Source organism: Mauremys mutica, chromosome 4 (genome assembly GCF_020497125.1).
Source record: "Mauremys mutica isolate MM-2020 ecotype Southern chromosome 4, ASM2049712v1, whole genome shotgun sequence".
Lineage (NCBI taxonomy): Eukaryota > Metazoa > Chordata > Testudines > Geoemydidae > Mauremys > Mauremys mutica.
The window spans coordinates 14,610,229-14,636,370 of NC_059075.1; the positions used below are offsets into that span (position 1 = coordinate 14,610,229).

Below are 26,142 nucleotides of genomic sequence, written 5' to 3' on the forward strand. Positions count from 1 at the left end.
GAAGTTTCATAGCATTTATTATTCTTTTGTTAATCTCAATAAAGCTTTTATCAATTTGGTATTGTCCTCAGTGTAAGTATTTTTGCCAAGAACCCCGAGAGTCCTCCTTCAATATGGAGTTCTCGGACCCTGTAGACAAGAACCTATGACACTTCTGGTTGGATGTGATCAGTGGCAAGCCTAACAACTAACCCATGAAATTCAGCATCCGATGAAGTGGGTATTCACCCATGAAAGCTCATGCTCCAAAACGTCTGTTAGTCTATAAGGTGCCACAAGACTCTGCTGCTTTTACAGATCCAGACTAACACGGCTACCCCTCTGATACAGGTCAACAACTGTGCCCCGCCATAGGGAGGGCTCCTAGGACCCATGCGGGCTTGGTGGCTGAGTGACACTGCCTGGGCACTGGGCTGCCACTTTGTTTTGTTTGTTGGGGGGGGGGGCTCACTCGGCCCAGCCCCCACATTACTGCCATCACTGAGGTGGGGGCAGGCTCCCCTAACTGCCCTCCCCTCACTCAGCCCTGGCCCCGCCCTCACTGGAAGGGCAGGAGAAACACTCCCCTCCCCCACAAGGCGGCTAGAGAAGCTCAAGGACAGTCGGTGAAAGTTGAACGTGCGCGCGTGCGCGCTGGCTGAGCGAGGGGCAGGGGGAGGAGGCGTGGCTGTGTCGAGGGGGGATTGATGGGTCAGAGGTGTCGGAAATCCACGCAGGCGCGGCGAAGTGGGGCGGGGGAACTGAATAGGCGCGTGCGCAGTGGGTCCCGGTTGTGCTGCTGCTTGAGGGAGCGCGCTATAGCGTTGGGCGCTGTGGCTGGCGCCGTGCGCATGCGCAATGGGTGCTGGTGGTCTTGCTCTGCCTAGGCCTGCCCGGGGGAACGGCCCGGCGGCGGGATGAGCTGCGTCTCGGGGCTGCAGACGGACTGCGAGGCGCTGCTGAGCAGCTTCCAGGAGACGGATAATGTCCGCTTCGAGGTGTTCGCCGGCCTGTGGCGGGACCGCCGCTTCCACACCATCTTCCAGTGAGACGCCCGGCAGCCTCCCTCCTCCGCCCCGTGAGGGGTCCGGCATCGTCCCCGCGCTGCGAGACCCGGCAGCCTCCCTCCTCCGCCCCGTGAGGGGTCCGGCATCGTCCCCGCGCTGCTCGGCCGAGACTGGCCCCCCCCGCACCCCTCCCCTTCCCCCCCCCCGTGAGAGACCCGGCATCCTCCCACACCCCTCCCCCCCCGTGAGAGACCCGGCACCCTCCCACACCCCTCCCCCCCGTGAGAGACCCGGCACCCTCCCACACCCCTCCCCCCCGTGAGAGACCCGGCACCCTCCCACACCCCTCCCCCCCGTGAGAGACCCGGCACCCTCCCACACCCCTCCCCCCCGTGAGAGACCCGGCACCCTCCCACACCCCTCCCCCCCGGTGAGAGACCCGGCACCCTCCCACACCCCTCCCCCCTCTCCTGAGAGACCCGGCAGCCCTCATCTGCTTCCCCCTTCACCCCTCCCCCCCCCGGTGAGAGACCCGGCACCCTCCCACACCCCTCCCCCCCCGTGAGAGACCCGGCACCCTCCCACACCCCTCCCCCCCCGTGAGAGACCCGGCACCCTCCCACACCCCTCCCCCCCCGTGAGAGACCCGGCACCCTTCCTCTCCCCCCTCTCCTGAGAGACCCGGCAGCCCTCAACTGCTTCCCCCTTCACCCCTCCCCCCCCCATGAGAGACCCGGCACCCTCCCACACCCCTCCCCCCCCGTGAGAGACCCGGCACCCTCCCACACCCCTCCCCCCCCGGTGAGAGACCCGGCACCCTTCCTCTCCCCCCTCTCCTGAGAGACCCGGCAGCCCTCCTCTGCTTCCCCCGTCACCCCTCACCCCCCGCGTGAGAGACCCGGCACCCTCCCACACCCCTCCCCCCCCCGTGAGAGACCCGGCACCCTCCCACACCCCTCCCCCCCGGTGAGAGACCCGGCACCCTCCCACACCCCTCCCCCCCGGTGAGAGACCCGGCACCCTCCCACACCCCTCCCCCCCGGTGAGAGACCCGGCACCCTCCCACACCCCTCCCCCCCGGTGAGAGACCCGGCACCCTCCCACACCCCCCCCCCCCGTGAGAGACCCGGCACCCTCCCACACCCCTCCCCCCCCGTGAGAGACCCGGCACCCTTCCTCTCCCCCCTCTCCTGAGAGACCCGGCAGCCCTCATCTGCTTCCCCCTTCACCCCTCCCCCCCCCATGAGAGACCCGGCACCCTCCCACACCCCTCCCCCCCGGTGAGAGACCCGGCACCCTCCCACACCCCTCCCCCCGGTGAGAGACCCGGCACCCTCCCACCCCCCTCCCCCCCGGGGTGTGACCCGGCACCCTCCCACACCCCTCCCCCCCGGTGAGTGTCCCGGCACCCTCCCACACCCCTCCCCCCCGGTGAGAGACCCGGCACCCTCCCACACCCCTCCCCCCCGGTGAGAGACCTGGCACCCTCCCACACCCCTCCCCCCCCCGTGAGAGACCCGGCACCCTTCCTCTCCCCCCTCTCCTGAGAGACCGGCAGCCCTCATCTGCTTCCCCCTTCACCCCGCCCCCCCCGGTGAGAGACCCGGCACCCTCCCACACCCTCCCCCCCGGTGAGAGACCCGGCCACCCCCCCACACCCCGCCCCCCCGGTGAGAGACCCGGCACCCTCCCACACCCCTCCCCCCCCCGTGAGAGACCCGGCACCCTTCCTCTCCCCCCTCTCCTGAGAGACCCGGCAGCCCTCATCTGCTTCCCCCTTCACCCCTCCCCCCCCGTGAGAGACCCGGCACCCTCCCACACCCCTCCCCCCCGGTGAGAGACCCGGCACCCTCCCACACCCCCCCCCCCCCCCGGTGAGAGACCCGGCACCCTCCCACACCCCTCCCCCCCCCCGGTGAGAGACCCGGCACCCTCCCACACCCCTCCCCCCCCCGGTGAGAGACCCGGCACCCTCCCACACCCCCCCCCCCCCCGGTGAGAGACCCGGCACCCTCCCACACCCCTCCCCCCCCCGGTGAGAGACCCGGCACCCTCCCACACCCCTCCCCCCCGGTGAGAGACCCGGCACCCTCCCACACCCCTCCCCCCCGGTGAGAGACCCGGCACCCTCCCACACCCCTCCCCCCCCGGTGAGAGACCCGGCACCCTCCCACACCCCTCCCCCCCCGTTGAGAGACCCGGCACCCTCCCACACCCCTCCCCCCCGTGAGAGACCTGGCACCCTCCCCCCCCTCCCCCCCCGTGAGAGACCCGGCACCCTTCCTCTCCCCCCTCTCCTGAGAGACCCGGCAGCCCTCATCTGCTTCCCCCTTCACCCCTCCCCCCCCCGTGAGAGACCCGGCACCCTCCCACACCCCTCCCCCCCGGTGAGAGACCCGGCACCCTCCCACACCCCTCCCCCCCGTGAGAGACCCGGCACCCTCCCACACCCCTCCCCCCCGGTGAGAGACCCGGCACCCTCCCACACCCCTCCCCCCCCGTGAGAGACCCGGCACCCTCCCACACCCCTCCCCCCCCGTGAGAGACCCGGCACCCTCCCACACCCCTCCCCCCCGTGAGAGACCCGGCACCCTCCCACACCCCTCCCCCCCGTGAGAGACCTGGCACCCTCCCACACCCCTCCCCCCCCCGTGAGAGACCCGGCACCCTTCCTCTCCCCCCTCTCCTGAGAGACCCGGCAGCCCTCATCTGCTTCCCCCTTCACCCCTCCCCCCCCCGTGAGAGACCCGGCACCCTCCCACACCCCTCCCCCCCCCGTGAGAGACCCGGCACCCCCCCCCCCCTCCCCCCCCCGTGAGAGACCCGGCACCCTCCCACACCCCTCCCCCCCGGTGTGCGACCCGGCACCCCCCCACCCCCCGGCCCCCCCCGGTGAGAGACCCGGCACCCTCCCACACCCCTCCCCCCCCCGGTGAGAGACCCGGCCCCCTCCCACACCCCTCCCCCCCCCGGTGAGAGACCCGGCGCCCTCCCACACCCCCCCCCCCCCCGGTGAGAGACCCGGCACCCTCCCACACCCCTCCCCCCCGGTGAGAGACCCGGCACCCTCCCACACCCCTCCCCCCCGGTGAGAGACCCGGCACCCTCCCACACCCCACCCCCCCCGCTGAGAGACCCCGCACCCTCCCACACCCCTCCCCCCCCGGTGAGAGACCCGGCACCCTCACCCGCTTTCCCCCCCCCCGTGAGAGACCCCTCACCCGCTTTCCCCCGTCCACCCCCCCCTGTGAGAGACCCGGCACCCTCACCCGCTTCCCCCCCCCGTGAGAGACCCCTCACCCGCTTTCCCCCATCCGCCCCCCCCCGTGAGAGACCTGGCACCCCCCCCCCCGTGAGAGACCCCCTCACCCGCTTTCCCCCATCCGCTGTGAGAGGCCCAGCTCTCCTCCCACCCCCCGAAGCCCGGCACCCCCTCCCCCGCTCCTCCCCCTTGAAGATTCGTCAGTTATAATCAGACCTTAGTCTAGCATAAGTTTTTTAAATGTATTAATGGGTTTTAAAAACTGCGCTTATAATTATTTGCTTTTTATCTATTTTTTTGTTTGTTTGTTTAGTGGTCAAACAAGGCCTTTAGAGAAGAATAAGTTTACACAGAAGGCGTTGGATCTGGCATGGCGATACTTCTTGCCCCCTTACACTTTCCAAATTCGTGTTGGTGCTCTGTATCTTCTGTATGGATTGTATAGTACGCAACTCTGTAAGCCAAAACAAAAGGTAAGTCTTTTTGAGGATCCATTCTCAAAAGAATATCAGACTTTTATGATTGTATTAAGATTTCTTGTATGTTTTACTATCACAACTTGAAGAGACTTTTTCTTCTTTTTTAGGAATAAAAACATGAGTATTCTGGAAGAAATGGGCCCACTAAGAAAGCTGCCCTCATTAAAGTCTGAGAGCCTAAACACTGGCTAAATTAACTAAAGTCCTGGTATTTTTCAGAACTGAAAATATCATTTGCCTGTGCCTATAGGAAAAACTCCTTTGTTTAAAAAATAATAAATTCAAGTTTCTAGGCTTTCCAATGTGAGCTGAGAGTAAACTGATCAGCAGTCTTTTCCTAGTGCTGCAGAGAGCTATTGGTGCTTACGTTTTTCCCAACGTGTAGCAAAGTGAAAACTGACCAAAGTTTCATCAGTTTTCGTTTGTTACTCTTCAGAACCATATATACAGCAGGCAAATTGAGTTTAATTGCAGTTTCTCCTGAAAGGTATAAGCAATATAGATACATGTTCTCAAGCTATTCCTTAGAAAGGGAGACCTAAAAAGAGATGTTGTGGGAGGTGTAGAGTAGATGCATCCTTTTTGCACCATCAAGAGCTGAGGGGTAAAGTAGCAGGAGCCAACTTCACAACCAGGATCCTCCGGGTAGGAGAGGAAAACAAGAGGAAAATGTAAAGTCTTCCCTCTACCCTGAGGGGGGAGAAAAAACATCTTTCATACACCTAGCTGGAGTTCCCGAGCAGGTTAAAATAATGGCACTTAGGTAAGAATCCTTACATTGTTCTCTTTACAGCTTTGAGGAGTGTATGAATTAACTTCTCACCTTAGTAGATCAGAACACAAGGAGCACGGGGGGAGAGGCATCTTTGACATTAGTCTTTAACTAGTAGGTTTATTCCCTGACATTTAAGTGTCCGTAAAATTTCCAAGTGCTGTGTTGAAAGGAAGTGCATATGTGGTCTGAGAGGCAGGGACCGATGAGATAAATTGAAATAGTGTGGAAGTATCAGAAAGATTTTGGAGAAGAAACAAAATGTAAAGGTGGTGTTGGAAATGCAGTGTAAGGAAAGGTATAATTAGACTACTTATGAGTAAAAATATGTGCATATGTAAGTCTTTGGAAGTTTTGGGCCCAAAGTTGCACTTCACTGGTTGAAATAAAAATTACTAATGCTGTGACAGTGCATGCTTTAACTTCAGACAAGTCAGGTAATTCAATTGAGATAACTGGTGAAACCTGTAATAACTTTACAGGTATTTAAAACTCAAATGGCTGCCACCATCATATGTTTTAGCAGTGATCCTAAGAAGTTGCGATCAACTGGAGAAAGTGGAAGGTTGACAGAATAGATAGGGAGGGAAAGGTACGTCTGTAAAATATTGCAGTGTTGATAAAACTACAACTTTAGAATGGAATTTAAAAAAAAACCCATGAACTTGAGTCTGCACACTCATAGCTAAACATAGTGTTTCAGCCACCTAAGAATCTAAGACTTTTGCTCTTTCAGAGAAGTGTTGCTCGCCTCTATTCAGAGAGATGCCAGTCCTCCCTAATTTTCAATAATCCTCCCGGTTTGTACATTTTAATTATGAATTCAGGTCTTAAATCTATGCTTTTGCATCGGTCACTACCATTCGGGTCTGATGAACACAGCAAATAGTGCCGAGGCTGTTCACTGCCTTTGTGGCATGTGTGCAGATTGTGCAGTGAAAATCTGATAGGAGAAAGCAGTGACAATTTTAAATGGCGTTTGGTGCCTGATTCACTGCCCAAGCCACAGGCTGTGTGTTGCTCTCCGTCTCCTGTGGACCCTGCTGCACTACGTTAATGCGCTGTAGGTACTTTTTAGAACGCATCAGCACTGCCCACGGGGCATTTAGAGAGCAATGAGCAGCCTGTGGCGAGGGTGGGGAAACCAGTGCCCCAATACCATTCCAGATTCCTAGATTGCTTCCTATCACACCCTTACAGTTCAGGCAGTGGGGGAGGAGGAGGAGAGAGGGAACACAAAAGAGGAGGAGGATCATCCTGGGAATGAGGTCCAGACCAAGGAATGGCCAAGGTAATTAAGAGCCCTAGGTGGCATAGGAGATCTGCTTTCCTAGGGCCAATCCTCCCCTTTTCCCTGTTGGGGAAGTTGGGATGGGCAAGGTCCTACTTGAACATAGACAGTGAGGAGAGTTCCTGGTTTCTCTGGGCAGATAGGTGGGGAGGAGGAGAGGTTCTGGTTTCACCAGGGGCAGATGTCATGGCTATGTGAAGGCATGGAGCCCTGTACATGTGCGCATGGTCTCTGGCCCCCTGCCTAGGAAAATTTTGGGGGCAAGCATCCATGGTTTTATTTTTTATTTTATTTTTTGCCATGATCCACTTGCCCCAAAGTTCACCAGCTGCCATTCTCAATCAAAATGGCTGATATGGGTGATTAAAAATAGCCAAATATACCAAAAAATTGAAAATGGTTTCAGAAATTCAAAATAGACCATAAAAATGAATGTAAAGCAATTTAAACTGTTATAAAAGGGTGAAAATTATGCATACTGTGAACTTTTTTCCATGGACATATCCATCGCACATAGTGATCTAAAATGCACCTCAAGCATTCAAGACGCTACCCCATACCTAGGGCCATACCAAATTCATGGCCATGAAAAGTGCATCACGGACTGTGAAATCTGGTCTTTTGTGTGCCTAGGCCTATACTGTACAGATTTCACGGGGGAGCTCAGTGTTTCTCAGATTGGGAGTCCTGACCCAAAAGAGAGTTACGAGGGTCACACGGTTATTTTAGGGGGTCATGGTGTGGCCACCTTTCTGTGCTGTCTTCAGAGCTGGGCAGCATACCATACCATGCTTCCCTTACTTCTGCGCTGCTGCTGGTGGTGGCTCTGCCTTCAGAGCTGGGCTCCCAGCCCGCAGCCACTGCTCTCCAGCTGCACAACTCTGAAAGCAGCGCCGCCGCCAGCTGCAGCGCAGAAGTAAGAGTTGCAGTACGCAACCCCCCTTACAATTACAACACCGTGAAATTTTAGATTTAAATACCTGTAATCATGAAATTTACAATTTTTAAAATCCTATGACCATGAAGTTGACCAAAATGGACCGTGAATTTGGTAGGGTGCTACTCAGACCTCCTGTCTGTATTTGGCTTTGTGCCTTTGGTACTTGTCAACTGGTCCAAGTAACCTTTCTAATTCCTTCTTAACTTTTTTTTATATAAACATCCCTAAAAGTCAGAGCAAGGTTGGCATCTTTGTATTCATTGTCAAAACAGATGGCTAAACCTTGAATACTAAACACAGAAATTACATGAATTACTTGTTGCTATTAGAATCTGTTACTGCATCTTTTCGGTAGTTTTGAGGTCACTTCTGTCATATACACCCTATACAGGCATGTGTCTCGTTTGTAGCATGCTATGACTTTACTCCACTGGTCAGCTCAAATCTCTAATCACTGTTCAAGGAAATGTGTATCAGTAAAATAGATTCCTCTTTTCTATTGCAGATCAGAATTGCACTCAAGGAGTGGCTTGAAGTTCAGAGATTTCAACAGGATCTGATAAATGCCCAGCATTATGATGCAGCGTACATATTTAGGAAGCTGAGACTAGACAAAGCATTTCACTTTACAGCAATGCCCAGACTTGTGAGTTATTGCACAAAGAACTTACTTCCTTTAGAAAATCCCTGTCTATCTTCTAATTGTTGTACAATGTTCAACTAAAAATAAGAAATGGAGAGAGTTGAGCAGCACCAATGCACTTGGTTTGCAGTTACTTTTTTACAATACCCCAAAGTGCAGTAGGTACTTTACATCTAATGTTCTGCTTTAAAAAACAAGCAATTATTTGAAAAAATATTGCTTTGGCAGCTTTATGATTTATCATGGCTTTTAATCTGTAGAAATTAACATTCAATTTTTCTGAGTTTTGGTGGCTTGAATTTCTGATAACAGTGAAGGAAGGAACATCTTTTTTAAAAACAAATGTTTCACAAAAGCTATTAAATCACTGCTATGAGACTAAATTCCTGAAAATAAATCTATACAGCTGAATGTCGGGATCACCTTGTTTTCTAGATCCATGCCTTTCAGCATCTTTCATTTTTTGACTGTCAGTGTGAGAATTTTCATAGTTATAAACATTTCTTTTACTGTGTATTTCAAAATATACCCATCTTTATACAGCTATCCTTCAGAACTAAGAAAAAGATTCGGGAAACTCAACTTAAAGAGGAATTTAAGGAGCTAAGTAACCGAGTAAGCAGGCTCATCACTAATGATGTGTTGGAGGTACAGTAACTCTTATGCTACAAAATAATTATCATTATTGTCAAATATAATTTCTCTAATTGTATAATCTGGGCCTCATAAAAGTTCTGTTACAGAAATGAGGACAATTATGTGTACCAACAGTTTTACCATCCGTTCTGAAACACTGCATCTATTTTCACGGAAGGACTACGATATTTATATAATACCGAAAGTGTGCAAAGTGCTTCACAGAGACGATAAGAGGACTATTCCCTTCCAATCCAAATAGGCAATTCTCAGACAAGGGGTAGTGGAAGTACACTGCAAAAGACAGTATTTTAATTTAAATTTTGACATTTGTGTTTGCCCTGATTCAACAACTGACTGTGTACAAGTGGGCGTGTTGATGTACCAGCATACAATCAGCTGCAGGATTGGGGCCTTTTTTTTCCTTCTTTTTACCCTTGCCTATTTTCCCATTTTAAATCATGGTCATTTTACTGCTCGCCCTTTGTTTAGTATAACGTTACCTGTACAAACTTTGGCACTGGAAGCAGGATAGAGTTTTCCTTCTATTACATGTCTAGTCATGTCGACCAGCCGTCTGGTTCATGATGTCTCTTCCAGTTGGTTCTAGCAGCTTCGACTTGTACATGAGGAAGACCTGCCCCCCATCTCATGTCCTCCACTGCCACTGAAATCATTAACTAACAGTGAAATGGGGGGAAACTTTAAAATGCCTCAAACAGTTGAAGATTGAAATCTCTGCCTGAAAATAATTACTTGGTACCACTGAGGTTTCTTACTAAGTTTCTTTCTTAGTGCACGGTCTGTCTTCTTCTGCTTCTCCACTAAACTGGTGGGACCTTGATACTAGATTTTAATACATTCTTGTGACTTGCTACTACTGACAGTGATCAGCTAATTTTAACAACCTCCTTTTTAAAACAGTTGCTAGTTCAATATACTGTGATTTAAAAAAAAATTATATGCACAATGTCCATATTTAATCAGAAGTTTATATTCTTTATTTGTTGCTACATCTTTTTTAAAGCTTTTAACATTTTTTACTTCAGGAAATGATGAATGTTCATGACCACTATCAGAAAATGAAGTGTTTGATCTCCACTGACAAATCCCAGCCGGACAAGGCTCTGAGCTTGATAAAGGATGAATTTGTAATTAATATTAAGAATGCGATTTTGGAATATCAGCAATGGCAGCAGAACAAAATGGTAGGCGATAGTCTCTATTATGCTGTGGCAGTACAGGTCATCATGAGTGTGTAGAATGTATTAAATGTGTGAAGGCCTCTGAATATATTTTTCAAATGATAAATGAAAGCTTTGTCTTAAAAGATTTGTAATGAGTGAAACACCAAATACATAATATGTACACATTGCCTCTATGGAAGTCTGAAGGATTAGTGGTGCATGAATGCATAGATCCCTACTTAAAGCAATCTTGTAATGTAAATGTTAAATGTGCCACACACACTTACTTTGAAGTCACGCAAGGGCCATGGTACTAGTAATTAAAATATTAGACTGAGGTAGAAGGGAGAATGTGGTTACTTTCCTAAAATAAATTGATTTTTAAAATTTTTAAATGTTGTCAAATAGAAACTGCGATACCTGAAAATGTGCATAGTAAAGTTGTCTTGTTCAAGTCCTGAATGAGTTTTAAATATCTATACTTTTTCAGAAATCCTCCTCAAAGGCTAAAGATAGTGAAGAAATGACTGACAAAAAGGAAGGAGGGACTTCTCAAGACTCAGAAGTAAGAAAAGTTTACTGTGTAATATCTTAATGTTATTGGACAACCTAATCTGCAGTGAGAGCATGTCAATCTGTGATCAAGTCAGGAAGCTAAACAGTAGTCAGGTCAAGCCTGGCCAGTACTAACCTGAGAGACCTTCAAATTCCAGAGTTCTGGAGGAAGTAGTGTTGGTGTTCTTTAGCAAGTATGTTCTCTGTCAGTGGTGGACACAGGTCACAACTTGAGAAGTCCTGAACACTTTTCATGAAGAATGCCATGGCCATTCTCCACAGAAGTAGGGGTTTGATCCCTACTATCCTGGCCAAATTCTTTTTTGGTTCTCCTGTAGTTTCAACTGAATGCTGTATTCAATTTTTACAATAAACTGTTTCATAGTGGTGCTTTTTGTTTAAATAATTGCTGGGTTGAACCCCATAGAAAGGTAACTATTTGCATGTATGATTTTCTGCATTGTGGAAACCTAGGAAAACCAAAGTCACCATTGCTTTACTCTGGAAATCTGATAGTTTGTTTTACTGAAATAAGGACTTTTTTAGCGGCACTTACTTTACACACTTAGCTCTCTACAGTGACACAGTTTGCAAGATATATCTTCTACAATGACTCTCAAGCAGTTGTTTCTTAATTTAATATTGCCCTTTCACTGAATGTTATATCAGGTAATGTGGAAACTGCCTCCTTAGTACACTTTTATATTCCATCAAGTTGCATACTGTAAATATTGAGATTTGTTCTCTTCCCCCATGTCCAACTCCACTATAGAGACATAGCGAATGAATCTTATAAACAGGTTGTACATTCACAGAAGGGATCGCTGCCTCATTTATCATGCAAGTTTCTTTGAGCAAAGTGAGTCTGTCTTGCATTTTATTTGTGATTTTCATAATGAAGGACAAGATCAATGGACAGCTAAGACATAGCAGCAAAGGTTCTGTGGCCCTTGCTCTAATGCTTGAAAAATACTAAGTCAAAGTATTTCTGTATGAATGCAAGCAGACCTATAAAGACCACAGTTGGCATGGTTCAGAGGATAGGACAAGGGTCTTGGACATGTGGTGACCCCTTGGGCATGTCTTGCTAGCTGTACTTAGTTTCCTTATATATAAAACAGGGATGATGATTCCCCAATTTAGTAAAGCACTTTGAGATCTGGGTGAAAAGCTCTGTGATTGCAAATAAAAATGAGCTCAGAAGAAAATTAAGGGGATATGCTGGAAGCTAACTTTTAGCTGTTTTTTTTTCTGACTTTTTCCTTGTTTCTTTACAGGGTTCTGAAAGAGCAAATGCACTGGCTAAAATCAAATACAAGTCCTATAATGCAGTTGCCGTGGTAAGTAAATAAATAGGTATCTTTGTAAGGGAATTGTTAGTCATTACCTTTCCAAAAACACTTGCATTGACTTAAATTGTAATATGGTCAGAAAAGTGATTTATCAAAAGGGCACCATCTGCTTCAAGCCCTGCTCCCATTGGGCATTCAGTCTTACCCACCTTATTGGCAACAAAAACAAGTTTTTACTACTCCTATTAGCTTTGCGGAAGCAATACAGATGTTCAGAGAGTGAGCTGGATTCTAGTCTGGCACGTGACGTAACTGTTAGTCCTGACATAAGGAACTTTCCTAATTGGCCTTCATTTAATACCTGTGCACACCCCTTTTTTCAGTGAAGTTACACAGGTAACTGAGAACAGAATTTTGTACACACTTTTTTTCAAAAAGCTGCCATGACTCTAATCCCAGGATGAACCATCTATTCTGGCAGTTAAAAACAAAGCAAAAAAACTCCCATACTTTCATCTGTCAAATGAAATGAGGTAAAATTTTCAAAAGTGACTTTAGAATTTAGGGCGCTAAATGCTTTTAATTTTCAAAGTCTTGGAAGTTTTAAAAAGTGAATGGGACTTAAGCTCTGAAGTCACTTTTTGAAAATGGAACCTAGGCCTCTAAGTCACACAAGTACTTTTATTATTCTAGATCTGATTAGTCATTGAACCAATGAACATGAAATTCCCTGATCTCCATTGGATTGTTTTTTATAGTAGATACACACTTAAACATTTTTCTCTCAATTTGGGGAATGTGGATGCACATATTTATATTGTGATTTTAGTAGTGTTTTGAATATACGGTAGTAAAACTTTGAAGGTATAGTGATGTTGCTTTCCCAGGCAACTAAGAGAAGAATGGAGCCCAAAACTGGACAGTAAAAACCCTATTTGGTCTTGGTAATCTGTCTTTGTTACACAAGAAATGTTCTTAACATTAGCTACTTATTGCTTAATAATAACTATAAAAAAATCAAGGCTGATGTAGCATGAGGACATTCTTTGTGTTCTTGAAAATAAGTCTCACAATGTGTTCATTATTTGAATGTCAAATAAGCACTGTTAGTCTGAAATAGTAACACTTTAGGAGGTGGGATTTTCAAAAGTGCCTTAAAGAGTTGGGTGCCCACTCCTTAACTACTACAGACACTTACTGTCATTATTGTCTTGTTGGTGAAACCAGGGGTTCTCAACCTTTTCTCTTCTGAGCCGCCCCTCTCCTCCCCCCACTATGAAAATTCCACAGCCCACCCATGCCCTAACAACTGTTTTTTCAGTAGATTAAGGGCTGGCTTTAGGAGGTAGCAAGCAGAGCAATTGCCTAGGGCCCCATACCAAAGGGGGCTCCATGAAGCTAAGTTGTTCAGGCTTTGGCTTCAGCCCAGGAGGAGGGGCTTGGGCTTCAGCCCCCAGCAGCAGGGCTCGGGATTCACCTTTCTGCCTCGGGCCCCAGTGAGTCTAATGCTGGTCCTCCTCTCTATTTTGGTGGACCCCCTGAAACTTACTTGCGGCCCCCCAGGAGTCCCCGGACCCCTGGTTGAGAACCGCTGTGTTAAGTAGACTGTGATCACTGGCATGATGGTGGTGACAGAAAGATTTCTTAACGTGTCTTACTTCCCTAACAAGATTCATTTACTTGCTGTGTATCACTATTGTGTGTATGTAGTAGTTAGATTCCTTTCTGTTGCTTAATGGATTTGTTTGGATTTTAGGCCTCCAAATCAAGAAGGCACCGTCAAGTTAAACTAGAATCTTCTGAATCTGGGTCTGATCAGGGAAAAATGAAAAGTCCCAGGTGTAAAAGAAGCAGAGAGGGGTCACAGTTGACACAGAAGGGAAACTCATTGGAAACCAAAGGTAATTCTTCATTATATTAGTGGTACTGGAGATGCTAAGGAACTCTTCTCTCCCCTCTGTCAGGCAAGGCAGTTGGTTATAGTTCTTATCACCTGATTTGTCTGATCTTGCTCAATTGTCTTCTCTCCCTCAGAGGGTGGAAAGAGCTGTGGCTAAGCTAAAGTGAACTCTTATCTCTGCTCTTGGTAATTCTCCCCCCAAACATTTCTTTACTGCCAGTAACTAGGGTAGAATGCTTCTTATTTTTTATCTACACTCACTGGTGAGTTAAATGACAAAGGCAGACTACCAGCTGTTCTTTCTCTTCTTTTGGGCAAGGATTGGCCTTCGTGAAAGTAGGAGCAGTGTATGAATGTTGATAGCTCCAGGGAGCCTAGCCCAAAATCCAGAAAAAATAGCCTGATTTTCTGCTTTTGTTTCTATCTTCTGTTTTTGTTCCTGTTGTGTTCTTGAATGAATATCCTCCATTTAAGAATTCAGTATTTATCTGCTCTTTAAGCTTATTAATGAAGATACTTAAGAAGGTTAGTTAATAATACAGATGTCTTGAGTACCTCGCCAGATGTGTCCCGCTCCCATCTGAAATATAGTGCCATTTATTTTTGCCCTCATTAATGGTACTTCAGTCAATTTTCAGTTCAGGTGACACTGTTGGCATCCAATGCATTGTTTTTTAATAGGACTGAAAACATTGCATCAAATGGGTTTTTTTTTAATTCTGTTATATTTACAACTGACCATTGACTTAATACAGCTTTGAAATTATACTATGCAGATGAAGAATGCTGCTTTCCCTTTATTTTTTTAGTAGTTTGTTTAACACAGGTCAGTTCGTAACTCTGAGGTTCTGCTGTAGTAGAGATCAAGGAGAGGTCAAGTATGGGAACCAGATTACCCCAGTTCTGCCTACTGCAGGGTTCTTACACCTTCCTCTAGTACCTGCCACTGTAAAAGACAAGATACTGGACTATCTGATCCAGTCTGGCATTGGCTTATCTTCCTACATTCCAAAAATAATTCAGTAGGTCAGTACATTAATTCACTGAGCACTGTGACAGACTCACATCAGTGGGGTACAGGAGTCTGGAAGAGGGCAAATATAATGGTCACTGGATGAATAGTTTTCTGTTCTCTGAGTAACCAGAGCAGGGGCTGCAGTAGAGTAATCAGGAACCTGTTAGAACCAATTAAGGCAGACAGGCTGATTAGAACACCTGCAGCCAATCAAGGCAGGCTAATCAGGGCACCTGGGTTTTAAAAGGAGCTCACTCCAGTCAGGCAGGGGGGAGCCAGAGGAGAGGAAGTGCGTGTGAGGAGCTGGGAGCAAGAGGCACAAGGAGCTGAGAGTGAGAGGCTGTGCTGCTGGAGGACTGAGGAGTACAAGCGTTATCAGACACCAGGAGGAAGGTCCTGTGGTGAGGAGAAAGAAGGTGTTTGGAGGAGGCCATGGGGAAGTAGCCCAGGGAGTTGTAGCTGTCATGCAGCTGTTACAGGAGGCACTCTAGACATCTGCAATCCACAGGGCCCTGGGCTGGAACCCGGAGTAGAGGGCGGGCCCGGGTTCCCCCCAAACCTCCCAACTCCTGATCAGACACAGGAGGAGTTGACCCAGACTGTGGGGAAGATCACTGAGGTGAGCAAATCTGCCAATAAGCGCAGGACCCACCAAGGCAGAGGAGAAACTTTGTCACAGCACCCTAAGATGTATATCATTTGGATCAGCTCATTTTTATGTAGTCATATTTTCCAAGTATTTTCGTACATTCCTCCAAGTATTCCTCCAAGGTTTCATTAGGTGTCTGACCTTATTTTCTTAAGACAGTGTTGAAAAACTGAAGTATTCCAGCCATTTTATTTATGAATTTCATTCCCGTGCTTTTGTTTGGTCTGATGGATCTGTAGCACTTTATCTGCAAAACCTCTTTATTCCCTGTAATCTCTCTGGCTAATGTTAACTAACCCTGCATTCATCTTTTTAGAGTCTTTGTTTAGTATCTTTTATGTTTATATTACCAGTTATTGCTCAAGAGCCAAATTAAGGTTCTGTGAAGGTGCTAAAAACTCAGTAGCAACTGATGTCTGCTTACTTTCTCTTGATTAGAAAAGCAATCTGTCTGGATTGTTTGTACCTGAGATGCAGAGACTTTAATAACTGGTGGCAATTTTCCCCTGAATATTTCTTTGTAGATAGGATACAAGCAATAAAGAAGGAAGTTGTTACTCGGAATCGTAGGATGCCTGTAATCACAGAAGAAGAGAATTCCAGTGAAGAAGGTATGACTGCAGTCCTTACAAATTTGAGATATGTTTATTGTAATTAATTACTGTCTAGTGTTTCTTTTTGCAAATATATTTGTGGTTTTCAAAGTACAGAAGGTGTCATTAAGAACGCTATCTACTGTATTATAACTATTGCAGTTCTGGTTTTCCGATCTTGTCACAGCTGGACTATTTCTAAACCTGCAAGTTTATTTCCATAAAATAGCACAAGGTTTTAGCAAGCACCCTGCAAGCACATGAATAATCATTTAAAAGTCTTGTAATGCCATATGCATCTTTTCCCATGTTGTTCCTAATATAGTGCAGTCAGAGAAAAGATTGCCCTCAGTTAAAAGGAGGATATTTATTCTTGGCAAATGGTGTAGGTGAACTTACAATTCTTATTTATTAAAAGGGAGAATAAAACCTCTTTCGAGTGTTCTCCCAGTTGCTAAAAAGATGCATGGTAGAACAGCCTCTTGACTAACTTGCAATGGAGGCCAAACTAGCCCTGGCTAGCCTCTCAGTCGGAGGACATAAAGGGGCAATCCTCCCTCAGCCAAACCAAGGATCAAGAGCCAACCCTATATACATGGAGTAAGGACTTTTTCTGCAATATTAGAGACTGCATGGCAAGGTTGGGATATGATTCCATTAGTAATGGAAAAGAGGGAAGAAGATTTTGATATATTTCATCTGTTTGTGTCATTAAGGAGAACATAGCTTTTACTTAAAAGTAAAAGCCAACCTTAGAGTAGAGAACTTCCACTGGAGTTGATCCATGGAAACTGCAGTTGCACTTAGGGCATTACTAAAATCTCTATTTTCACTGAGTTGACCAGTGATCAGAAGCTTCCAGGGCAGATTTTCCACTGTGCCCATGCAGAGCTCAGTCCTGGTGGAACTGGGGGCTGTCTGGAAATGGTGGCAGCTCCCTGATTCTGTGCCACCCAGTGCAAATTAGAGCTGCTCCTTCATGCCTGTGGAGGACTATGTATAGCAGCAGTACTTTCCATCCTACCCTGACATGTCTGGGGTGTGGTGGGTAGGTGTGCCAGGAGTAGAGGAGAAATTGGTTGTCTCCAGCCACATTAAGGTCACTTTGTACCTTGTACACTGTGCAAAGTGGACTTAACGGACCAGTGAATCTAACCATTAATATGAAAGGCTAAGGTGAAACTGAGGCTAAGTGGGAAAGGTGATGGATAATTTATTGATAGGCTTTAACTTACCCCACATGTGGCACTTAGCTCTTGTGGGGTAAGCATTATAGAAACCATATTAAAATAGATTAATAGAGAGGGAGCATGTATGTCCTTGCCTTTTTAAAGGGCAAGGAATTTTCATAGAGCTGAGGAGAGACTTTCATCTGAAGACCTCATTAAAAATGTAATTGTAGCGAACTTTTAGTGTTTAGTTTATTGACTTCAAATCTAAACTGTAGTAATGCAATTCATTGCAATTCAGGTGAGTTACTAATATGCCCTTTAAATGGTCATGTGGATTAACAGCACTTCCGTATGTCTAAATCAGGAGGAAATGGAGGACAGCTCTTTTTTGGATAATGCCAGTGGTAAACAGACTTGTTACAGATAAATATGCAATCAATTGAGACATGAAACATTTGGGATCCAGTCTTTTAAGCACTTCATGTGTGAAATTTAGATTGAGGTCATTGGGAGTTCATGTGCAGAGAGCTTGCAAGGTATTTATATATCTGAATAAACTTTAAAGTACAATAATCTGATCCTATAGTGCTAGTTGATACTTGAAGGGCTATACTGTCCCTAATATTTTGAATAAAATTGTATGCTGTAGCTTTTATTTGACTTTCTTATTTATAAAATCAGTCATCTGACAGGCTGTTGAATCTCTTGTATCTCTTCTTGTCAGATCTTCCACGCCCTAAAAGGAAAAGAACCCGTTAAGAAAGGATCAAGTTGAAGAATTTCTTATATGAATTAGACTGTTAAATTTTTTTTTATGGTCAAGTATAAATGTCTAAAACAACTTTGTAAATGATTTGGTTTGGTCATCTCTATGCAGGCATATCAAATGAAGTCACAAAGCAAAAATTACTCCTACTAGAACTACAGGTTATGTGGAACTGTAAATAGTGACTTCAGTATATGTTGTGTAATGGTACAACCCAGATGAAGGTAGAGTGGAATGGAAACTTTTTCCTCCCAAAAACTAAATTGTATATGTGTCCTTATACCTGTATTGGAAACGATCAGGGGTAGAGGGCTGCTTTTTTTTGTCTAGCTTTTGTCATGTGAGTTGATATTTATAACTCATTCCTGTTTAACACACACAACTATCTTTTAGCAGAATCTACTCAAAGAACACTGAGTATGTACACTATATGGATGAATATTTTGTACTTGTGCTATCAGTACTCTTACAACCTCGGAACGTAACTGTTAATTTTGTAATGTTAGTGACCATTTAAGATTACTAAGTGCAATAAATGATTTTTTTTACTAAGTTCGTATGCTCCGTTTCATTGTGCCAACACTTATAAACATGTGGCCTGCTTTTAGTTCACAATGATATGATGTTTAGGAACTTGAGCCCAGATTCAGTTGTGATAAATCTTTTTACTGGATTCTGTCTCGTGATAAGTTTAAAAAGCACAGTTGTAACACATACAAACCTGTGGCATGAAAATCCACTCACTGATGGCACCCAGGCTGTTTTTCCTCACAAAAGCAGGGTGGGTACCTAATCTGTTTTTTGTTTTTGTGGCTGCACATTTAACTTCTCAGTATTGGCCAGTGCAGTGTTGTCTTTCAGAATGCAGGACAGCTCTGGTGCCACAGCTCTAAGAAGTTTCCCAGCAGCACTGTGAAATTGACAAGACTGGCCATTTTCATTGCTGCTGTTCAGAACTAGAGCTGAGGGAGTAACTCACAACAAATAGCCTGTTTGAACTCAATCATATTTAGCAATAAGAAAAAGATTGAGCAGATCAAGTCCCAATTCTTTATTTGATTTATAATTTCAAACTTTTTATTTCACAGATTTAACAACTGTATAATCCAGATTTTTAGAATATTTTAAATTGTGCTTACTGGAATTGGGGTTTTCGCATTGCAATGGTAGTTGTGCTCTTCCAACATGCATACTGATTTATTTAGAAATCTCCTTTCTGTGCACATTTGTACTAGTAACTTGGGTTAATCAAATGTTTGAAACAAACACAAATGAGGCATGAACATAACTGAAAGAATTAAAAAAATTGACCAAACTCTTCTGGAAAATGTTCTGCATCATTCTCTCTGGTATCATGACCTCCTAAAATGGAAAAATAGAGGCTGGGGGAGGTGTAGAGGACTGTGCTGCAGTCAGGAAACAAGATGGGACACAGTCGTAGATCTCGATCCCCTCCTTGAAAGTCAGGAAGGTGTAGAAGGTGGGAGAGCACCCCTACTTTCAAGCAGATGTTACATGTGAAGCTGCACTCCTGACAATTAGTATCAGTCTCATCTGCTAAGGAGCTTCCTGCAGCATCTGTCCCTTTCCCAGCATCCAGGGGTTGGGGCTGGGCCTGGCTTCCCACCAGTGTGATACTATTGGAGGGGAGGCAACTGGGAGATTATGCATCTTCTGCATTATCCTCTAGCTAGTGCATAGTTGGAGAAGGTGGTTTCTAACTAGAAGAAAATGGGAAGTGAGGGCAGATAAGTTTGTCTTGACAACATATGTTTGAGATTCTTCATGGCAACGTGTGCTGGGAGGCAGCTAAGAATTAAGATTCACAATAATCGGCCAATATTGGGAAAAAAATTCCTTTCTTAAATTTCAGTCCGATCTGCAGGTAGAGGTTATGAAAGCAGGAAGGGCACCTCCTGAGATGCCCTTTAGTGGACTCACGCTGTATTGTACTATTGTGACATTACCCAGGGTACAACCTGGACAGATGTGTCCCCTCAAATCTCCAACCCGGTGTGCCTTTTGCCCTGCTTCATTGGAAGAGCAACCATTCCTGATCCTGCTCTCACACAGCCTCTAACATGTAAAACCAGTCCCAATGTAAATTGTGCTGAGAGCAATCTAAAGATGCAATGCCATCCCAAAAGTTTATTTGGGTAAGATCAGTATCTATAGTAATATAATATCTTATTTGCTCACTTCTGCATTTAGAATCATAGAAATGTAGGGCTGAAAGGGACAGTGTGAGGTCAAGTTCAGCCCCCTGTGCTAAGGCAGGGCGAAGAAAACCTAGACTGTCTCTGATAGATTTTGTCTAACCTGTTCTTAAAAACCTCCAGTGATGGGGATTCCATAACCTCCTTTAGACACCTATTTCAGAGTTTAACTACCCTTATAGCTAGAAAGATTTTCCTAATATCTAACCTGAATCTCCTTTGCTGCAGATTAAACCCATTATTTCTTGTCCTACCTTCAGTGGCTGTGGAGCACAATTGATTATCATCCATTTTATAACAGCCCTTAACATATTTCAAGACTTCTTTTTTTGCAAGATTAAACATGCCCATTTTTTTACACTTTCCTCATAGGTCAGGTTTTTGAAACCTTTTATCATTTTTGCTATTCTCCTCTGGACTCTAGTTTATCCACATCTTTCTTAATGTGTGGCACCCAGAACTGGACACAGTTGACCTATTGTTGCAAGCTGAGACTGGGAGATGTTAATTCATCCCATCAGAAGTCAATTTCAAGGCTACATCCTCCACTGTTGCCCAGGTTTGTTGAGTAGTTGCTGTTTACATATGCTGGGGCTGGGGTGGGGCTGTGCCCTGCTGCCTCAGAATTGACCCTTTGCCTCAGAACAGTGCTCCAGAATTAAGTTCTAATTTGAAAACAATATTTCTAGCCCTCATCACTGTGTAGAAATGCTGGTGAAAATGTGAACCACATAAACTGATTGTTTGCAGAGTCATGCAACCTAAAATGAGCTGATGTTCAGATCAGATGATCACAAAATTCTATTCCACCTGGGAGTGCATCAGTGTTCCAGAGCTAGACCAACACAGGCCTTTTGCTTTCTTGACATTTCTCCACCTTTGCACAGAAAGGTATTTTCACAAGATACTTGGAGGAGAAGATGGAAGGAAACACTCTGGACTAAGTCAGAGAGGAGAAACCATATACCCCTGGGTAGCAAGCTTTCTCCTCTTCCACCTGCATTTCCTGATGGTATATGGCACTTTTTCTGGCTCTGGTAGATAATGAAGTATTAGATCTTAAAACTGCAACACAATGTACTGAAAAACTTTTTTACCCATTTTTAGAGGGTTCTATAATCTGTTCTTCATTTTTCTCCTCCGGTGGCCTTTACAGTTTGACCTATAGCACTCAGGCAATTTGGTTTTCTCTATTGGTGGAGAAATAGGGCCAATACCAATATTTACAGCTGAGTAGTTTTTCTGTGAAATATATGGCATAAATAGCTTACATGATGTGGTATGAAGGGTTTATTGCCATCTGTTTGGGATGATTTGCTTAACATTTTATGTAGTCAGTGTTCTCTCCTCACACGTACATACTAATTATGTTACTTAACTGAAACAGTAAAGCTTTGTGTGTGTTCTCAGATCTATGAATTTAATTTTGAAATCCACCATACTTTTGGAAGTCTTTAACCCACATTTTACACTGTTCAGTTTGGCCCAGTTTATGCTATACGTTGTTAGTTTCAGGGATACCTTTTCTGAACAGTTTCATCTAATAAAGTTGAGCTGGCAGCATAGATGGAACAAAACTGTTTAGCTCTAAAGTCAACCAAGTTGAATTTTCTAATTATTTCTCTTTGCCATTGCTGAAAATGTCCGAGACGACTCATTCATTACTGCACAGCGATGGAGACATTCAAAACCCAGGAGCAATTGTGACGTTATCTGATTAAAATATGACCATGTAGATCATTGTTGCTACCACTGTTACATAATTGCAACAAGTCTTGTACAAAGGTTGCCAAGTAAGGTGTCTATGGAAAGGTTATGATTTGCTGAATACGATTATGCTATTTGTATGCCTGTATCGTGTTTGTATTTGAAGCTATAAGTATTGGCTCTATACTTGGATTTCAAAAGCTTGCTCCTGGGGTAATGCCCACAAGGTATTTAGCCAGCACATCTTGGAGGGACTATTCTAATTGAGTGGCCCATCAAAAGAACATTTAACTCACTTTAGACAATGCCCATCTACCCTGAATGGACTTTCCTGTGAACTTGCTGTTTGAGGTATAGATAATGACTTCTACTATGACTAAGCAGAATCATGCATGGACATGTCACTAGCCCATGTGACTCCAAACACCATCTTGTCACCTGTGATCTTCCACAAGCAGTGCTGAAGCCTTTGTTTGAAACAATGGGTTTTCCTCCACATAGCAGAAGCTATAAAAGGCCCTGGAAATACCTCCATTTTGCCTCTTTCCTGCTCAAACCTCTAGACTTATACTAATGGGAGCATTCTAACCAAGGGATCGAGGACCTTCCAATGATTTGGAAGCAACCAGAGACTTGACTTAAGCCACCAGTTTATTGCATTACTGCTACAAGCCTGAACCAAGAACTTTGCAATTACTATATATATTTGATTCCTTTAACTAATTTTATCTCTCACTTTTCTTTCTCTTTTGATAAATAAACCTTTACATTTTAGATACTAAGGGATTGACAACAGCATGATTATTGGGTAAGATCTGAGTGATATTGACCTGTGTGTGTGGCTGGTCCTTTGGGATCAGAACTCTTTGTTTGATGAAACTGGTTTTAAGGAGCCCATTCATCTTGAAGTCTGGTGTTTTTGGTGGTGATCCAAGAACTGGAATATCTAAGGCAACTGCTTTTCTGACTTCTTGTTAGCCAGTGAGGTGAAACAGAAGTTTGCTTTTGTTGCTGGTTTGGTATATCTTTTGGGGCAATAACCACCAGTTTTGGGGTGTATCTGCCCTATTTATCAGCAGTTTGTCCTGAATTTGGTATTCTCAGTTGTGACCCATGGAGACCCGGTTACAGCAATTTACAGTATTCTTGGAAAAGAGAGAGTAAGGTGAGTAACTACATTAGCTCTTTACATAATTAATTTAATCTGATCTTTTAGTTTTTTGTCTCTTTCCCTCCAACCTGACCCTGCACACCAGTGCAGACTGACAAATGGATGCAGGGATGTCCAGGAATACATACAGCCTGCTGCTGAAGTGACTCTGTTGCTATATCAACACTGTGGATACAGATGCTAAGTAATGATCATAGCAGCCAGCCAGCCCCCAGAGATTATGTATTAACTACAAGCATAGTTAAGGGCATGAAGCTTAATTGCTGGGCTAAGAAAATCCTTTTCTGAGAATATAATGCAAATCAGTTCAGACTGCTCAAAGCTGACAGTTCTGCATGAAGGATAGGAACTCTCCAAAGTGGGAGCTAAGTTACTTGACATTTTGAAGTTCTTTGTTTTGGGTTGAGGAAATGTCAGTGCACTGTATCACTACTGAAAACATTTTCACACACAATATTAGCACAAGTTACAGCTGGTGCGATATACTTCTGAATGGCTTAGTAACTTCAAAATGTAACTTGGACCTAGTTGTAAGCCAAATTCAGCCCCTCATGCCATTATGCCAGTGACAATTGCTGGAGCAGAGTATGCTTCCTCCCTGGAATCCTAGAAATGTAGAGGTGGATGGGGCCTTGAGAGGTCATCTAATCCATCTCTCTGTGCTAGGTAGGACCAAGAACACCTAGCCCATTCCTGCCAGGTGTTTGTCCAGCCTATTCTTAAAAACCTCCAATGATGGGGATTCTACAACCTCTCTTGGAAGCCTATTCCAGAGCTTAACTACCTTTTATGGTGAGAAAGCTTTTCCTAATAGCTAACCTAAATCTCCTTTGCTGCAGATTAAGCCCGTTACCTCTTGTCCTACCTACAGTGACTATGGAGAACAATTGATCATCATCCTCTTTGTAACAGCCCTTAACATATTTTTGAAGACTGCTATCAGGTTGTCTTTTCTCAAGACTAAACATGCCCAGTTTTTTTAGCCTTTCCTCATAGGTCAGGTTTTCTGAAGCTTTTATCATTTTTATTGCTCTCCTCTGGGCTCTCTCCAATTTGTCCACATGCCCCTTAAGATTGGAGGAGAAGGCCAGTAGGGACTCGTGTGGAGATGGCTATACTAGCTTTACACCAGAGTGTAGATACCGCATTAAGTCGATATAAGTTGTCATTCAAGGGGTGATTTTTACACCCTAAGCGATGTAACTTACTCATGTCAACTTAAGCAGTAGTGTAGACAAGGCCTAAATTTAATGTATTTTTATTAGAGCTGGTTGAAAATCAGACACAAATAATTGTGAATATTTCATCAACATTTTTCTCCCATTTTTTGGGTCAACATTTGAAATCTGAAGAATTTCAACCACCTTTATTTTTTTAGTGATCCAAGGGGCCATTTCTGTGGGAGGAATGACTCTGTACAGGTCAGTTTCAACTCACAGAGTTCCTCTGGGGCAAGTGGGGCAAAGATCTTCTAAACCTGAGGACATGCATGTCAGCAACTCACATGGCTCTCCAGTCATTGAGGGTGAGGGGCCACTCTCATTACCACTACAAAAGTTATTTTTCCTCCCTTGGTATCCTACTGTTAATTGGATTGTCTTGTTAGACTGACCTCACACTTGGTAAGGCAACTCCCATCTTTTCATGTATTTATACCTGCTCCTGTATTTTTCACTTCACGCATCTGATGAAGTGGGTTCTAGCCCCCGAAAGCTTATGCCCAAATAAAGTTGTTCGTCTCTAAGGTGCCACCAGGACTCCTCGTTGTTTTTGCTGATACAGACTAACACGGCTACCACTCTGAAACCTGTCATCCAGGGGCCCAGTGTCTCAGCATGGTCCCCACCCCGCTATGACAGCATGGTTTCAAAGAACCCTTTCCCAGGGCATGTCCCAAACTCACCCTTGGATGCCCAGAGGGGATGTTTCAGTGGAGAGGGGAGGAAAGGTCGTAAGAAGCATTCGGCATTATTACAGCCATTCAAATCCTCACACGTTGTAAGGGACAATACCTCGCTCTACACCTACAGAGTCCAAATATAAAAGAAGTTTTTACAAAGCTGGGGGAAGAGGATAAGGATGCTTCTTTTTAGGCTCAAATCCCTCATCCCCCCCCGAGACCCCATGTCACAGGGTGGCTGACTCTTTAAGGGGAGTCAGGGCTCACTCTCACCGGACAGGAGCCAGTTTCGGCCAATGGTAAGAAATTAACTGCATAGGCGGATGGATGGCAGCTAACTGCCTAACGGATCTGATCAAAGGCTACCAAAGCTCAGTTTGAAGGCGAGTGCTCCCGGACAGAGGCGCCAGGCGGGCTGCTGCCTGGCTTACAGTACACAGGCCAGACAGATGGCTGTGGGACTCCTGACCCAGGCAGCAACCCTCCCGCTAGCATCCCTCTCCCTCAGAGCCGTCTCCCTCTTTCTAGCTGAGCGCCGGTGGCCTTTTTAGGTGCCAGGGCTCCAAACCCAATTAGCGGCCAAACAGCCACCTCGACAGCTGAGTGCGCACAGGGGGGCTGCGGCTTCCTCCTAGCGACCCCTCAGGGGCAGCCGGGGCCCTGCTCCCCCTAACAGGAGCCTGGCACCCCCCCAGGTCCCTCACTCGCAGAGGCCAGGAGTGGCCTGGCTAGGGGATGGGCCAGGCCAGGCCAGGCCCAGCAGGGGCTCACTTCGCAGCGGCCCCCAGTCCTGGCACTTGTCCCCCGCTGCGCTAAGAGGCTCCTGGGCGCTGCTCGTACGGGGAGGGGGGGGTGGCGGCGGCAGCAGGGCCCCGATTCTGCCCAGGAGCCCGCGCGCTGGGCCATGGCTGGTGACCGCAGCCCGGTGCAAGGGAAGGGGCCGGGCGGGGGCTGCGGGGCGTGCGCCGGTGTCTGCCGGCCGGGGCGGCCGCTGCGTGTGTGCGCGCCGC

At 46.2% G+C, this 26,142-nt stretch overlaps 1 protein-coding gene across 1 annotated transcript; it reads left to right on the forward strand.

The window, feature by feature from the left end:
• The first annotated feature begins 740 nt into the window (after positions 1-740).
• Positions 741-18,690, forward strand: SNAPC1 (small nuclear RNA activating complex polypeptide 1). Its single transcript, XM_045017005.1, has 10 exons — positions 741-1,024; positions 4,562-4,721; positions 8,236-8,376; positions 8,917-9,021; positions 10,059-10,217; positions 10,687-10,761; positions 12,029-12,091; positions 13,800-13,944; positions 16,132-16,218; positions 18,097-18,690. The coding sequence occupies exons 1-10, from the start codon at positions 897-899 to the stop codon at positions 18,129-18,131; spliced, it is 1,098 nt and encodes a 365-aa protein (XP_044872940.1). The 5' UTR covers positions 741-896; the 3' UTR covers positions 18,132-18,690.
• The last annotated feature ends 7,452 nt before the right edge of the window (positions 18,691-26,142 follow it).

Bases quoted from the DNA above. Each gene is read 5' to 3' on its own strand.
- SNAPC1 (XM_045017005.1), top strand. From the start codon at position 897: ATGAGCTGCGTCTCGGGGCTGCAGACGGACTGCGAGGCGCTGCTGAGC. The intron at 10,218-10,686 runs GTAGGCGATAGT...ATACTTTTTCAG, and splicing joins AATGGCAGCAGAACAAAATG to AAATCCTCCTCAAAGGCTAA. The intron at 13,945-16,131 runs GTAATTCTTCAT...ATTTCTTTGTAG, and splicing joins AAACTCATTGGAAACCAAAG to ATAGGATACAAGCAATAAAG.